The sequence below is a fragment of the Canis aureus genome, chromosome 8 (assembly GCF_053574225.1).
Source record: "Canis aureus isolate CA01 chromosome 8, VMU_Caureus_v.1.0, whole genome shotgun sequence".
Classification (NCBI taxonomy): domain Eukaryota; kingdom Metazoa; phylum Chordata; class Mammalia; order Carnivora; family Canidae; genus Canis; species Canis aureus.
In genome coordinates, this window is record NC_135618.1 from 14,857,088 (window position 1) to 14,873,560 (window position 16,473).

Sequence of the window (16,473 nt, forward strand, 5' to 3'; positions counted from 1 at the left end):
GATCCCGGGACTCCAGGATCACACCCTGGGCTGAAGGCGGCGCTAAACCACTGGGCCACCCAGGCTGCCCTGTTTGAGGAATTCTTTTTTTTTTTTTCTGTTTGAGGAATTCTTAATGGAATTAATAATGCTGCCTATGAACTAAAATATGGAAAATCTATGTTGTTCAGAATATGTACATATATGCATAGGAAAAAATACTCCAAGAAAATACATCAAAATGTTACCAATGGGGTTCTCTGCTAAATGTGATTTCCATTTTCTTTCATTTTATTTTTTTCCCAGAGCTTCTACAATGAACATGTATCATTTTCATAATTGAATATTTTTTTAAGATTTATTTATTTATTTATTTTAGAAACAGTGCACAACTGGGGGAGGAGCAGAGGGAGAGGGAGAGAATCAAGCAAACTTCACACATGGAGCGTGATGTGAGGCTCGATCCCACGACCCTGAAATCATGAGTTGAAACTAAGAGTCGGTTGCTTAATGGATTGTGCCACCGAAGCACCCCCATAATCAGAACTTTTTTTTTCAGAAATATTTTTAAGGGGGTGCCTGGGTGGCTCAGCGGTTTGGTGCCTGCCTTTGGCCCAAGTGTGTTCCTGGAGTCCCGGGATCGAGTCCCACATGGGGCTCCCTGCGTGGAGCTTGCTTCTCCCTCTGCCTGTGTCTCTGCCTCTCTCTGGGTCTCTCATGAATAAATAAATAAAAATCTTTAAAAAAAAAAGAAATATTTTTAAATGAACATCGCTATTATAAACTATATATAACACTAACATTATGAGACTTTATTGGAACAACGTGACTAGAAAGTCACAAATTGTTAGTGTGTTTTTGGTGTAAACTTTGATCCTCTCCTTGAAAAAGACAAAATATATCTGCAGTAAAGAAAACATAAGTTTTTATTTTTTGTGCTTCTGTGACTTTTCTTACTTTTGGCACTTAGGTGAGGCAATTGAATACCCATTTCCCATCACTTTTTGTCACATTTTCACAAATCCCTGTTAGAAAAATTAGTTGAAATCATGGTATCACTAAGAAAACCGAACCCTTTTCACTAACTCTCTTGGTTGGAAGAAAGAAAAGAAAAAAAAGAAAGAAAGAAAGAAAGAAAGAAAGAAAGAAAGAAAGAAAGAAAGAAGAAAGAAAAAGGAAGGAAGGAAGGAAGGAAGGAAGGAAGGAAGGAAGGAAGGAAGGAAGGAAGGAAGAAAGAAAGAAAGAAAGAAAGAAAGAAAGAAAGAAAGAAAGAAAGAAAGAAAGAAGGGAAGAAAGGAAGAAAGAAAGTCAACACTTGGTTATGCGACCTTAAAAAAACGTTCTGGGGAAAAAAGATTAAATTAGGAACTCCAGTTTAGCTACCCAGTAAGACAGACATGGGATAGCCTTGCCACTGTTACAGGGGACACAAACGTGGAAAAAGAAGAGAAAAAAACCTAGGTAGTTTATAATTAGCCAAAGTGACTGGGTGAATTTAAGTTAAAAATATACAGGGCCTGGTCTAACTATCTAGAAAAAGCCACTTAACTGTTTAAGGTTTTAAGTCAACATCTTCAAGTTGGCACCCGAGGCTACTACCTGGCCATCCTATTTCTTTTTAAAAAGTATCCAACTCCTTTTTACACACTTGAAGCAGCAAGGCCAGGAGGCCCTCTTTCACATGTGCTAGTGAATTCCGAGTGCTTCGGGTCAGAATGAAGTTACTTACCTTCAGACAGGCTGGAACCCCAAAGTAAGCTCTTCTCCTGGGTGGCAGTTTGGTGTCGAGAAAAGAGAGCTTGAAAACTCAAAAGCACCCTACTAATGTGAAGGCTTGTTACCTTTCTTCGCCAACTATGGAGCAATCTAGAGAAATTAACCCTCTCATTTGTTAACCTCAATAACAGGCTTTAACAGATCTGTAGCCATGGATGGCTCAGATAATTGTTCTAATTAGTTTGGTATGGAGGGATGCAGGGGCAGGCAGGATTTTGAGCTCAAGTAATTAAGCCTAAATTAAAAGGAAAAAAATGATTCTATGCCTTACATATTGGACATATGGATTCCAGATGTTATAGAAGAAATTTTACTGCTAAGGCTTCTTAGGCCATGTTTTGTAGTTGAGGAGGGGGTTGGAGGGGAAGGCCTGAGGCAGAGCTTGGTAAAAAGAGAGGACGGTCCTATCGCCTGTGAAATGCTTGGTGTGTGTGCATCTGAGTGTGTCTCCAAAAACTAGCAAAAGGGTCTTAAGCTCCCCCTGGCACAGGAGCCTCAGAGGAGTTATTTCAGAGTTGGCTTGCTTATAACTTCGCTTGCAGGCAAGTCACCTCCTCAGTCAGAAGAGATGGTTTTGTTATTCCATTGCTGTTTCTCTCAGGAATTCTAAATTTAAATGTTAATGCGAACTCCCCAGTGTGCTAGAGAAGGTTGCTAGAATTTTGGTCCAGGGTAGAAACGGAGACAGGTAATTATGCCAGGAATAGAGCTGTCCTTTTGCTTCAATAATATGCACCAAATACTCTGTTTCTTCTTTTTCAGAAAGTGGTAAACGGGAGTTCCAGACCTTGGGAACCAAAATATCACAGACACACAGGAAATGGCTTTTCAAATCCAGCCTGTAAACCTGTCATTTTGTGGGCTCATCTGGGAACCTAGAAAAGAGAGGCCAAGATCACAGGGAAGGCATTCCTAGGGTTCTGGCAAAGCTGTCCTGGCGGACCTCTGGAGGCCTTCCCACGCCCTGGTGCTAGGATCCTAAACCCCAGCCATCATTTGAAAGGTTAGAAAAATGCCAGGGAAATTTGAGGCAAAATTTATGACTTCAGGCTATTTCACTTTGCTTTAAAAAAAACTGTAGACTTTGAAAAACAAGTGAAAAGCTAAAATGTATTTTTGGAGGGAGAGGGGCATATTCTCATCTCTATTGCTTTCAGGCTTCCAATGAAAAATATTCCAAATATGCGATAAATAAGATACTGAGTCATTGAGGTATGCATCAATCAATCTTCCTAAAACACTTATGCATGGACTATGTCCTCCATAGCATTAAACAAATAAATGCAACGCCTCTGGTTAGTGAACCAGATGTGGATTCATTAGTTCTCTAAATATTTGTATTCTGAGTGTCCTGTAGGGGTCAGACATCCTTTGAACGAAATACCATACAAATTAGTAAATCAATCCATGGCTTCATTTGGGTGCTCCTTCCTCCGTTCCAGTGCAGTGAGGGGGCCCAGTGGGTCTGGAGCCAGACTGCCTGCTTTCCCAGCTCCACCACACGGAGCAAATCACTTAACCTCTCTGTACCTGTTTTCTTCCCCCCGGGGACGTAGGGCTAGTACTCACACCTACATCATCAAATTAAATGAGTTAATACATGTAAAGCACCAAGAACAATGCCTGGCACATAGTAACGTAACCAGATCCAAGTTCATCCGCCCGATTCACAGCAAAGACAATTACTGAGACAAGTATGCAGCAAGGAAAGGGTTTATTCCAGGCAGCCAAACAAGGAAGCCGCAGGGCAAGCCTCAAATCCACCTCTTAAAGGAGAATCAGGGAAATGCAAAGGCATCTGAAAAAAGCCTCAGTAAAAAGTTGCAGCTGCACTTAGATCCATTACCCCTTCGGTTAGTGGTTTCAGTAAGCACTCAGCGAATGTTGGCTATTTAGTACTGAGCACAGGGAAAAGCCATGGACGGGCGCAGATACAGAGAGAAACTGAGCAAGGTGTGTAAGAGAGAGCATCCTTGGGACTGTCATCTTGGAGGGTAAGAGGGAGTTCAGTAAGGAAAAAGGCCAGGCCAAGCAAACGGCACAAGTGAATACACGGAAATATGAAACTAGCATATCTGGGGAATTAGAAATGATTCATGAGAGCTGGATTAGTACGTGTGTGAGCGCGAGTGGAGGGAACCCTTAGGATTTAGTAACTAAATCCATGTGAAGGGAAATGAGGCAGAGGGCAGGTTTTTGAGTTGATGGTGATGCTATTGCCCAGAAACTGAATGCAGGGGTGGGTGGCATGGGTATTGACACAGTGTGTTCGGCTTTGCACATACAGTATGTGAGGGGCCTGAGACTCAAGCTGAGATGTACAACTGGATACAGAAATCTAGGGTTTTACAAGAACATTCTGGCCAGCCATACAGTATAGGGAGCCCTCAGAGTTACTAATTGTGGTAGCTGTGAACTCCGCTGAAATCGTCGAGAACCAGGGTAGAGAACTTTGGTGTTCTGGGCAACTGGCAAGGAAGAAGCTAGAGCAGAGATGGAGAAGAGAACCAGGACAGCGTGGGGCCTTGCGAGAAACCAAGGAGTAAAAAGAGCTTCACATCAATTAGGATGTTTTTGATAGAAAATGACAGAAAACTGAACTCAAACTGGTTTAAATTGTCAAGATTTATTGGCCCATATAACTGAAAATACAAGCCTCTGGAGGATCACTCCCAAACCAGAGGTGAAAAATTCAGTTCATCATCAACAATCAGGAATTGTAGAGTGCGTCTTATGTACCAGGCGTCATTTTAGTCAATGAAAACAGGCAGACGCCCTTCTCTGTGGACTGGACATACAAATGCTTCTTGGTTTTGGGTTTTTTTTTTTTTTTTTACAATGCAAAGCAATGCTTCAAATTGGGAAAACTATGTAATGAGAAGAGAGAAAGCTTTAGAATATAATGAAAAGTCCAAACCTCTTGCTGGGAATTTAACACTTTTTTGGTAAGAATGTCTGGAACTTCTGTACTAAGTAGGGAAGCAGTTCAGTATGGACACAAAAGGCTAAAACCCAAAATACCACCAGTGACACCTAAGTCCAGCTGTGGTTTCAATTAGTCAAAATTTTGACTTTTCATTCAGATAGCTGGAGATACTTTTAAATATCTCTAATAGGGCTTTGTGTCTAAATGGTATGGCAACATGTTTTATGTGCAGGTCATGTCCAAACCTGGATTATAGCCCATTGACATTTTAATTATATATATATATATATATATATAAATATATAGTTTGCAATAAAAGGAAACCTCACTCTCAGCCACTATATCCAACTAACAAGGACTATCAGTTTCTCATACCCGCCTCTTCGCCAATGCCTTCGCTCACGCAGATACTGCTCTACCGAACTACTGCAACTGGTCTCAGTCCCTACATGTCCTTTCCCCTTATGGCTACCAATGTGATTTTGCTAAAATAAAAATGGGTCCTTTGTTCCTAACACAGTGCTTTGTACCAGAAGTACTCCATAAATTTTATATAGAATGAGATTACAGATTCTAACCTGAGCTCTGAAGCTAACTCTTGTATTTGTGGGTATATTGCCTTTGGCTGGACCGGTTTCTCATTTCTCTAATTTGGTAATGATAAAGCCTACCTCATTAGGTTTTTGGAAACTAGAATACTGTGATTGAACTTTGTGAATTCAAAAGCACTACACAGCATTAAGGATTTAGACAAGAAAGTTGTAAGTTTGCAAATATTAGTATTTTAATGGCTAAAAATCAGTGTCGATTTTCTCAGTAATGTTGATTCCAGCTACAACGTTTTCCACAAAACTCCATAATGCTATTAACACTTTGAATTTAAAATATGGCCCACAAATGCTTAGTTCTTCTCAAACTTTATCCTTGCACAAAAGAAAGTCATTTATGCCTGGTATGGCTTAATTTCCTTAAAGATGAGGAAACAATCAACTTTATCAAGTGACTGGATTCTCTAAAAAAGAAACAATACAGATAGAGTCCTCTTTCCCCTTCTGCTTTTTGGCCATATTTTGAAAAGAAACCCAATGAGATACAAATGGCAAAATCAGATCACTCCAAAGTATTTAGCTTCCTTCTTCCTAAAGTGTATCTCCCCCATCCTAAATCACACTATTCACATAGGTGTACATCTCCCAGCAGGTGCTTAATGAGCTCACAAGTGTAGCCACTACCTGCCCTGAAATACCAAATCCCCTTCCAAAAAAGTGGTATTTATTCCTCCCCACCTACTCCATTGTGTTACATTCTAGAAGGGGGGCTGAAAGCATCAGTAGGGACTGATCTAGTAAGGTTTTGTTCCGTCACAAGTTGGAAGTTGAACCAATGGGTGGTAAAAAGAGGCTAGATATCCAGACAGTAAGTAGCTTGCTGGGTTTTGTTTGGCTTTGGTGTGAGGTCTGCCTTCATGCTAATTTTTAAATCCTGTAATTTCTTGAGATATCTGCTCCACTAATACATGTATCCAGATAATAGATTTCTCTAGACTTGGGAATCACAGACTCACAATTATAATTCCATTTGTTTAGTTTGGTGTCACACTGGAGTCATGACTAATCACTTGATGCCACTCCCTAATATGATACCATAGCCCTCCAAATTATTCATATACAAAGGCTTTAAACAAGAAGTTTCTTGCCCTACCAATTGCTTCCATTCTGGGAATCATACAACTATAAAGCTAGAAGATAAATAGTTTTTGTAAGTTTGAGATGTACTGGAAGCTATCATACTGTTACATTCCTTCCTCATTTCACAAAACACCATGGCTAGCACCATCACTTTTAATGACTTCTACAAATTTTAATCTACTTGATCCATGTTCCCAATTTAAAAAAATTTGTAGTTTTTCAAATACGGTTTTTCCAGTATTGAAGAAAAACAACTGGATTGAGATTTTTTAAAAAACTTAAAGACCAATGTCTTTAATTTTTCTTATACACTAAATGTGCAGGGTCCTGTAATAACTCTGGTCTCTTAAAGGCATGAAGAGGGATGCCTGGGTGGCTCAGCAGTTTAGAGCCTGCTTTCAGCCCAGAGTGTGATCCTGGAGTCCTGCGATCAAGTCCCATATGGAGCCTGCTTCTCCCTCTGCCTGTCTCTGTCTCTCTCCCTCTCTCCGTGTCTCTCAAAAAAAAAAATCTTAAAAAAAAAAAAAATAAAATAAACGCATGAAGATTCATGGAAGGATTGATACAACACATAGCCTCTCCTTTTCATAGTTCAAAATGCTATAAGTAACTGCACTGATCCAGGACTGTAGAAGTAAGATTATCAATTTCCTATCCCTTGCTGATTTTGATTATCACTCTATGCGAAGCATTCAAATAGGAGACATATAGAAAAAACAATAGAAGTAGTGTTGTCAGATAAAACACAAGATGCTTGGTTAAATCGGAGTCTCAGATAAACAAATTTTTAGTGTAAGTATGTCCCAAATATTGCCCATTCAAAACATTGTTGTTTATCTAAAATTCAAATTTAACTGGGTGTCTCCTGTATTTTTATTTGCTACATCTGGCAATTCTTTATAGAGAATCTTTATCTTCAGAAAACTATTAACCAGGGAAATTAATGAATAACCATCACATAAGGCTTACTCAATAAAGTGCAGGAATACAATCAGGGAAGGAGATCTCCCTAACCAGAAAGAGCACCTGAAGACATGACAACTGTAGTCCCAAGAAGGCAATGAAATTCTTCTTGCTGGGTAGGTGGGTTAGGGTGATGATTTTGGAGTTCAAGTGTCCTGAATTAAATCCCAAAAATCATTGCTCACTTGTTGTGGAATCTTGGATAAGTTAATCTCTCTTTATTAAAAAATGAAGCCACTAATACCTGCTTTATCTGGTTGTTTGAGGATCAGAGAAAAGTATCCACACAAAGCACCTGAACAAAGGAGGCACTCCCTAGATGGTCAAACCTACTATTAAAACATCACATGGCAAAGAGGGTACCTGTCACAGACAAATAATCAAATGTTAATGCTATGCAATAATAGTAATATTGAATAAGTAATTTTATTTCCATGATCTATTTACACTGTACAAACACTGTTGAAAAGCACCCTACAAGTTCACAGTACATTACAATATATTTACTTTAAAAATATATTCCTTTATAAAAGGTTCATAGAACATTGGCATGTCGACATGTGACAAAACTCAAAGCATGTCACCAATTCTGTGATAGCCAGAATGCTTCCATGTGTTGTCAATTTCACAATCACAAATCACCACTTGAGTTTTAAATAAAGTTTTAAATAAAAAAATGAATTCTACAGTGGACAGTTCCCACAGCAATACTTATTATTAATTAACATGTTCTTTCATGGAGATGTTGTTTCATAATAATTTAAAATGTCAACTTAATTTGCCCAAAAAAACCGTTTCAACAAGTTTTGCAGTCCAGAAATTCTTGTCATTGTTGTTTTCTACTTTTTCTTCTTTGTTGGTTCTCCTGGTTCTACTTTGCGCTTTTTAGAAGTATGCTCATCTTTTTCATCATCTTAAACAGGAAAGAAAAAGTTTCAATCAGTAATTTTGAAAAAAGTATTAAAATTTCATTGACTTTAGGCAAAAATCATTCTCCTCATTTCTTTCAGTTCCCTAATAAAAACTAAAAGTTAAGTGACCTTTTAGTCCTATATTTAAATGTTTAAAATGAATTTAAAATGACAAAATCAGACTTGTTCTGAAAAAAAGCTATTCCCAAATATTCTACAGTATACACCTTGTATATATTTAAATAATCTACATGTTGTAAAAATAGAACACATTTCTATTCTTTTTACCAAAGAAGAGTATCAATCTAACCATGACATTATTTAAGTGACCATCAGCTGTTCTTCTCTTCTAATCTGCCTTCTCTCTCTGCAAAACTCCCTTTCCTATTTTTAGCCCCCCCCCCTTATATTTTGAAATTTAAAAAGCACTCACAGGTAGATGTTTCACCGAAGCTGTATTCTTTCTGAACATATGTGTGGCTTTATGTTAAGAACTCCATAAAGACAGAGTAACATGCAGAAGTTATAAATTTTAAAATACAAATTTATTTTAAGCACATTATTGGATTCACTGCACTTTTAGCTTTATTTTCTCAACCAAACAACAGATAGCCAAAGTTCAACAACTATCCTGTGGTGATCTATAAAATATTCTGATGTTGAAAGGGGCCTTCATATTAAAATAATGGGAAGCTGCAGTGCCTGGCTGGCTCAGTCAGTGGAGCATGCGACTCTTGATCTTGGGGTTTTGAGTTCAAGCCTCACATTGGGAATAGAGCTTACTTAATAAAAATAATAAAAATTAAAAATTGGGGGAAAGCTGCTTATATCACACCATAAACTCCTTATGGAGCAAATACATTTACAATCTAAGCCTTCAATTCCCTTCTGCTAACACTACCATACTCAGAATATCTCCTTTGTTGATGCGGAGAATTATTAGAATCAACAGCAGATGATACACACATCTTCATACATCTTCAAGCACAATATGGCGATGTTATTCATATATTTTATAAAGCATTTAAGGATTTACATAGGCAGCAAGATAAAATAAAATTCAAATCAATGAAACATCCTCTAAGAATTTACAGATTCTTAGGTTTTTTTTTTAATATTTATTTATTTATTTATTTATTCATAGAGACACAGAGAGAGAGGCAGAGACACAGGCAGAGGGAGAAGCAGGCTCCATGCAGGGAGCCCGAAGTGGGACTCGATCCTTGGTCTCCAGGATCACACCCAGGCTGCAGGTGGCGCTAAACCGCTGAGCCACCAGGGCTGCCCCAGATTCTTAGTTTTAACCAGTAGTTTATCATGTGTACATAAACATAATATACAAATCAACTGATACGGCACACAGCTCAAATAAGCCAAGGCCTTTGTTCTTTTTGTTTTTGAAGATTTTATTTACTTATTTGAGAGAGAGAGAGCGCGCGCGCGCATGAGAAGGGGAAGGGTCAGAGGGAGAAGCAGACTCTGGACTGAGAGGGGAATGGTATGCAGGGCTCATCCTGGGACTCCTGAATAATGACCTGAGCCGAAAGCAGCTGCTTAACCAACTGAGCCACTCAGGCACATTAAGGTGTTTATTTTTAAAATATTTTATTTATTTATTCATGAGAGAGAGAGAGAGACAGAGACATAGAGGGAGAAGCGGGCTCCCTGCAAGGAGCCCAATGTGGGACTCGATTCCCGACCCCAAAATCATGCACCGCTGAGCCACCCAGGCATCCCCAAGGTGTTTGTTTTTTAACTGGAGTTTAATTAACATCATTGCTTGGCTTTGAGATTATCATCATAGTATAAAAATTGAAATTACTAGCTATGCTGTAAAATCCACTGTTGACATATTATTAAAAAGATGACTGTGAGATACTTCTGCTATTATTCTGGCAAATCTAAATAAATTTACTGAATTAGCAAAAAATACAAATTACCAGGGTTAGAAAAAATCATTTCCTATCAGTAATTTGAACAGGAACTAATGCCACCTAGTGATACAAAAAGGCATTGCCTTAAAAACTATAGCAAGAAAAGGGAAACAAAACCACCCTGAAATGTTCATTTATCAAGATTGAGTTTCTAGTCTGTGCCATATATTACAAATGCATTAGTAAGGAAAAAATTTTTCTATTATGGAATTCATGCCACCTGAGGTAAATAAATTTACATTATTAATATGAACTTTCTAAATTCTTAAAGAAAAAAGATTAGCTACTTTACTTGGATTTCGTGGGTAAGTACATGTCAATAATATCTAAGCCTTACTGATTTGCATTTCACAGTTACCAAACAAGAAACACTGGTTAAGTAGCAAGCCTGGATGAGTTTTGAATCTTTCCCAGCTCTTAAAAAACAAAACAAAACTGGAACAGTTAACTGGCAAAAAAAGGCCAAAGTGCAAAAAATGTGTAGGAATAATAAAAATATTTTCATAACCTAAAAATTAGATAATTTAAGAGTATGGAATTTGTTTTTTTAAAGATTTTATTTATTTATTTATGAGAAACATAGAGAGAGGCAGAGACACAGGCAGAAGAAGAAGCAGGCTCTCTGTGGGGAGCCTTATGTGGGACTCCATCCCAGGACCCCAGGATCATGACCTGAACCAAAAGCAGACGCTAAGCCACTGAGCCACCCAGGTGTCCCAAGTATAGAATTTCTTAAATAAGATATTTTGTAAGTCAAAAAATACAGATAAAAAAATGACTGATTTTATAGTGACTTTGTAAACATGGTATGGGATTCTGAAATAGCATAAATCACTTCTAAAAAGTAAAGTATCAGGGCACCTGGGTGGCTCAGTCGGTTAAACATCGGTCTTCGTTCGGCTTAGGTCATGATCTTGGGGTCCTGGGATGGACTCCAGCATCAGATTCCTTGCTCAGTGCAGAGTCTACTCCCTCTCCCTTTGCCTCTCCCCCTGCTTGAGAGTATGCTCTCTAATAAATAAAATCTTAAAAAACAAAAACAGTAAAGTATCTAAAAAAGAAGATAGTTATATTCAATAACCAACATTAGAGTCCAAATTAAAGATTTCAGGATTATCTTTTTTAACTTTATAATCCAGTTTTAAACTGTCTGAAGAGTGGGTCCATTCGTCATTTGATATCATCTGTATACTTTCTGGTGGAGGACCATCATATAATCAAAATAACAGAAATTATGAGAATAACAGAATTATTTGCCACATAGTTGGAACTTGTTCTATTTGGATGCAATAGGCAAGCTGGAAAAAATATTTTTTTCCGCTTCTTTGTCCTAGTATAAAATCCTCACCATTTCCATATAGCAACAACAATGGAACACCAGCCTATATTACCCTAGTTTAAATATCAACTCTAGTGATCTTACTTCTACAGAACAACTACTACTGGAGCACTACAGCTTGCAAAAACATCAACAGAATAAACCGCAGCTTAAAGAGGCATCATTTCCATTTAAAGGCCTGAATTTGAACTCTAATTTTGCCTTTTTTTATTTTTAATTTTATTTATTCATTCATGGGGGGGGGGGGGGCAGAGAAACAGGCAGAGGGAGAAACAGGCTCCATGCAGGGAGCCCGACATGGGACTCCATCACTGGGACCCCAGGATCATGACCTGAGCCAAAGGCAGATGCTCAACCACTGAGCCACCCAGTGCCCCAATACTTTCAAGTTTTAAAGAATTATTCTGCTAGTCCTCAGATCTTTGGTTCTTCTTCATTCTTATGAACAAGTATCTTAATGTTCAGTCATAGTGTGCATATATGTGGGTTGTTTTTCTGATTTTTAAAAATATTTATCTATTCATGAGAGAGAGAGAGAGAGAGAGGCAGAAACACAGGTAGAGGGAGAAGCAGGCTCCCTACAGGGAGCCTGATGTGGGACTTGATGGTGGGATGCCGGGACCACGCCCTGGGCTGAAGGCAGGGGCTAAATCGCTGAGCCACCCAGGGATCCCTAATTTTGAATCTTTATAAATGTGTGAATTTCCTTAGGCCAGTTCTTTAATCTGAGATTATTTCTTTGTCTATAAAGTAGTAATAAAGAATCATGTAACACTTCTGTACTAGGTTGTTAAGAACAGTAAATTTTAAAAACTGTGTCAAAGTTCCTATTTTACAGCTTGGCATTTTCTAGTTTTGTGACCATGTACAAGCCACATTAAACTCTCATTTCCACATTTCCCTATCTGGTTTCACATGTTGTAAGGATTAAACATTATTTATGCAGGGCAGCCCTGGTGGTGCAGCGGTTTAGCACCCCCTGCAGCCTGGGGTGCGATCCTGGAGACCCGAGATTGAGTCCCACATTGGGCTTCCTGCATGGAGCCTGCTTCTCCCTCTGCCTGTGTGTCTCTGTCTCTCTCTGTCTCTATGAATAAATAAAATCTTTTAAAAAAATAAAATAAACATTATTTATGCAAAAAGGTTTTTATTAATTACATAAAATGCTATGCATTATGAGGTATTTTATTATTTATTTTTTAAAGTTTTTATTTACTTATTCAGGAGAAACAAAGAAAGACATAGGCAGGGGGAGAACCAGACTCCCTGCGGGGAGCCTGATGCAGGACTTGATCCCCGGACCCAGGGATCACGCCCTGAGCAGAAGGCGGAGCCACCCAGGTGTCCCAATACCTTAAATGCCAACTTCATTTGGCATCTCTAAAAGGATGCCATTTACTAAAGATATGCCTTCATTGGTGACTTCTAATCCATGCCAGAAAATCAGTGAAAGAAATGGAAAGGCCAAGTAGAATCAAAACTGAAGAGCTCCTACCAGTTAGTCATTCTTTTTCTTAATACCTTCTGCTGGTTGTAAAAGGAACTAAGTAAGTAGCCCTTGATTTATGAGAACATAAGAAATTTGTTTAGCTGGCATGTTTCATAAAAATGGTAGTCCAAATACTTAGTCCAATTCAACTATGACTCACTGAATACTTAAAATGTACTACAAACTGTAAAGGAACTCATTTTCATAAAGGAGATAGACTTAGGAACAAATAATCTCACAAAGGATGATAAATGCAATCAACAGCATTAGCACATACAGAGTATAGAGGAGCAAATAATTTGAGGAGGATGCTAATATTTTTTTCTTCCTTGAATTGGATTTTGAAGGATGAATGTGTTTATCAGCCAAAGAGGGAAGGAAGAACTTTCCGGACTAAAAAAAATGTCAGGGAACCATAAGATAGTACGGTCTATTCAGTTTTCAATTTTAAGATCTTAAAGTGCTAGAAAAAGCACTGTTCGAATTGAAAATGGAGAGAAAGGCAGGACCTATCAGAGGGCTTGGACTCTATGCTGGTGAAGGATTTTAAACAGGTGAATTACATAATCAGACATGACTTCTAGAAAGTGATCACTAGCTGCAGTGTTGAAGGATGGAATTGGGGAGCTGGTTTAAAGCGTGTAAGCAGAGATTACTGTGGTTACCTATACTCTAAATACGAGATGAAATTATGATACAAACAAGTCAACAACTAAGTCATTATCTTCCTATTACTACTATGTCGTAAGACTCAATTAACTTCATTTGTCACACTAATTTTGGCTTTAAACCACAACTACTTTAATATAAAATGAAGCCTTTAGCTCTTCAAAGCTGCAATCACAAGAAAGGATCCATGAATTAGCTGGCTCTGTTGGTTTTTTTTTTTTTTTAAGATTTTATTTATTAATGAGAGACACAGAGAGAGAGAGAGACAGAGACAGAGACAGAGAAAGGCAGAGAGACACAGGCAGAGGGAGAAGCAGGCTCCATGCAGGGAGCCCGACCTGGGACTCAATCCCAGGTCCCCAGGTTCAGGCCCCAGGCTGAAGGTGGCACTAAACCGCTAAGTTAGCTGGCTCTGTTTTAATAAGGCACCATAAATCACATATATACTCCTGGTTGAGACTGTCAGAGGTTTCACTCTAAAGCCTGAAGAACTTACAATTATTATTATTTTTTTTTTCTCTAAAACACAGTAGATACTACTACTGGTTGAGCTTTCGGAGATTCGCATCAGAGCCGACTTTACACAAATCTTTCTCAAAGCTACAGCAAAAGCGATCATCATACATGAATCCTAACATACACAGCAAAAGCTCGTACACAGTCGTGACAAAACTAAATTTGTGCAATCGCTGAATTTAAATTTCACGCGTTGAGTGTCTCCTTGTTTTTAAACTCGCCACGAGGACCCAAAGGTATTTTCTAGGGAGTCTGACTTGCCTTACCTGATTCCACGGTCTCCTCCCCTTCGGGCAGAAGCCTCGCCTTCTTAGCGTTCTGTGGGGCATCATCGCCATTGTCCTCATAGATGTTGGACCATTTTATTGCCATATCCAGCTCTGGCGGGGGAGGTCTCTTCTCAGTAGTGTAGGTCTCTGGAGGTGGTACATAGTTTGACTTCCAGATTTTGAACTCCTTGGGAGGCTGTTAAGCAAACACATTAAGAAGCACCGTGACGAACCGGGGTTCCTAACAATCCATCCGTAGGGGCACATGCACCTCCCTGCCGTCCGCTCATTGTTCAGGCTGACTTTTTTTTTTTTTTTTTAAATTTTCGTTTAAGGCTTAAAGACACATTTCTTTTCCATCAAAAACCACAATACTGTTAAGTGAAAAAGCCAAAGGGTTCCCTATACGAATAAAGCTAATAACTTTTAGTTACCAAAGAAGAATCCAGTCTCAGAGATACTACGCCAAGGCTGACCCCTTCAGGAGGCTGCAGCAGACACTGTCTTGGAGGCAGCACCGCAGGCAACTTCGGCGTCAAAGGGAAGGGGTCTCGGGGAGAAGCTGCAGCGGGGGGGGCGGGGGAGTCACCACCGTTAGTCCTCGCAGCGCGGGGTCGGGGCACCGAGCGCGGAGGTCTGGGTCTCCTCACCAGGGGGCGGGGGCTGCGGGCCGGGCTGACACCCACCAGGCTGGGGGGAGGGGGCCCGGGCTCCCCGGGGCCGGAGGGGGGCGGGGCGGCGTCCCGCAGGGGGTGACTGCGTGTGAGGGGACGAACGGTCGGTCCCCAGGAGCGGGCTGAGGAGGCAGGGGGCGGAGGCCGGGGCCACGACCGGAAACCGGGTCGGGAGCCTCACCTCCTCGGGCGCCTTGACGACGTGCCGCTCCCAGTCTATCTGCTTGTTGAGCGGATTGTAGAGAAAGGCCGGGCGGGTCACGCTCCGGAACAGTTCGTCGGGGCCCGGCAGCCGCTTCTCCGCCTCGCTCCCGCAGCCGCCCGCCGACTTCGCAGGACCTGGGGCCCTGCGGCTTGCTTCCTCCGGCTCGCTGTTATCCTCCTCGCCCGAGGAGCCGGAGCTGCTGCTGCCGTAAGCCGCGAAGTAGCTCAGAGGGTCCTTCTCCTCCGCCGCCATGACGGCTGCGCGCGACGACCGCGGGCCCGGCCGGAAGCCGGAAGCTGCTCCAGGGCCCGCCCCGCGCTTGGCTCCGCCCCGTCTTGCGGTAGAGCCGCGGGGCCTGCGCCCCCTGACGGCCGCGCCGCGCTCCTGCAGCCGGACGGGAGCCCGGGGCTGGAGGCGGGAGCGCTCGCTTCGCAGCGGGGCTGCTTGTGCGCCCTCCTGGCGCCCCGGGAAGAGGCAAGTCCTGAAGCCCTGGTCCCAACCGAACTTTCAGCCGTCAGTAGGAGTCCCTTAAAGGCACCTGAGAGGGACGCCCGGGTGCCTCGGCGGTGGAGCGCCTGCCTTCGGCCCAGGGCGTGATCCTGGAGACCCGGGATCGAGTCCCACGTCGGGCTCCCTGCACGGAGCCTGCCCCTCCTCTGTCTCTGCCTCTCTCTCCATGTGTCTCTCATGAACGAATAAAATCTTTAAAGAAGTAAATAAAGGCACACAAGACATAAGTTTTTTTTTTTTTTTTTTTTTTTTTTTTTACTGCCACTCCACCTTAACCATTGCTCCGGGGACGCCAGCATTTCTTTCTGATCCCACTGCATCTCCTCGTCAAAATGAAAATCAGTCTCCGTGTGCTTGCTTCCCTCAGTCATCCTGCAAGCCCTCTATGGGTGGTGGACTTAATCAAGTCACAGACTAAATCCTCCCGGCTTGACCCCATCCACGTGGGCTCTGAACAACTAAATATCTTTGATGAAATTCCTCTTGGGTTGTATCTCGCAGCTCAGCGCGGCTTCCAAACTTTGGCTTCTCGTTGTCAGCCTCTTTTCAGTTTTGCTTTGCAGTGTATGTGGTGTTTCCCAACGTATTGTACCATCTTTCAGCAACACTTCTCATTTTGTACAGG

General features: G+C 41.0%; 1 protein-coding gene across 1 annotated transcript; it reads right to left on the reverse strand.

Annotated features, from left to right (window-relative positions):
- Positions 1 to 7,739: 7,739 nt before the first annotated feature.
- On the reverse strand, positions 7,740 to 15,637 carry C8H1orf52 (chromosome 8 C1orf52 homolog). Its single transcript, XM_077905277.1, has 3 exons — positions 15,315 to 15,637; positions 14,457 to 14,655; positions 7,740 to 8,245 (listed from the first exon to the last, which is right to left on the reverse strand). Exons 1-3 carry the CDS (start codon positions 15,588 to 15,590, stop codon positions 8,172 to 8,174), a joined length of 549 nt encoding a protein of 182 aa, XP_077761403.1. The 5' UTR covers positions 15,591 to 15,637; the 3' UTR covers positions 7,740 to 8,171.
- Positions 15,638 to 16,473: the final 836 nt, after the last annotated feature.

What these genes read in the sequence shown, in the direction of transcription:
- C8H1orf52 (XM_077905277.1), bottom strand. Translation starts at nt 15,590, where the DNA reads ATGGCGGCGGAGGAGAAGGACCCTCTGAGCTACTTCGCGGCTTACGGC. An exon ending in TCGTCAAGGCGCCCGAGGAG is followed by an intron (nt 14,656 to 15,314) that starts GTGAGGCTCCCG and finishes TTTGCTTAACAG; the next exon opens with CCTCCCAAGGAGTTCAAAAT. An exon ending in GGAGGAGACCGTGGAATCAG is followed by an intron (nt 8,246 to 14,456) that starts GTAAGGCAAGTC and finishes TTCCTGTTTAAG; the next exon opens with ATGATGAAAAAGATGAGCAT.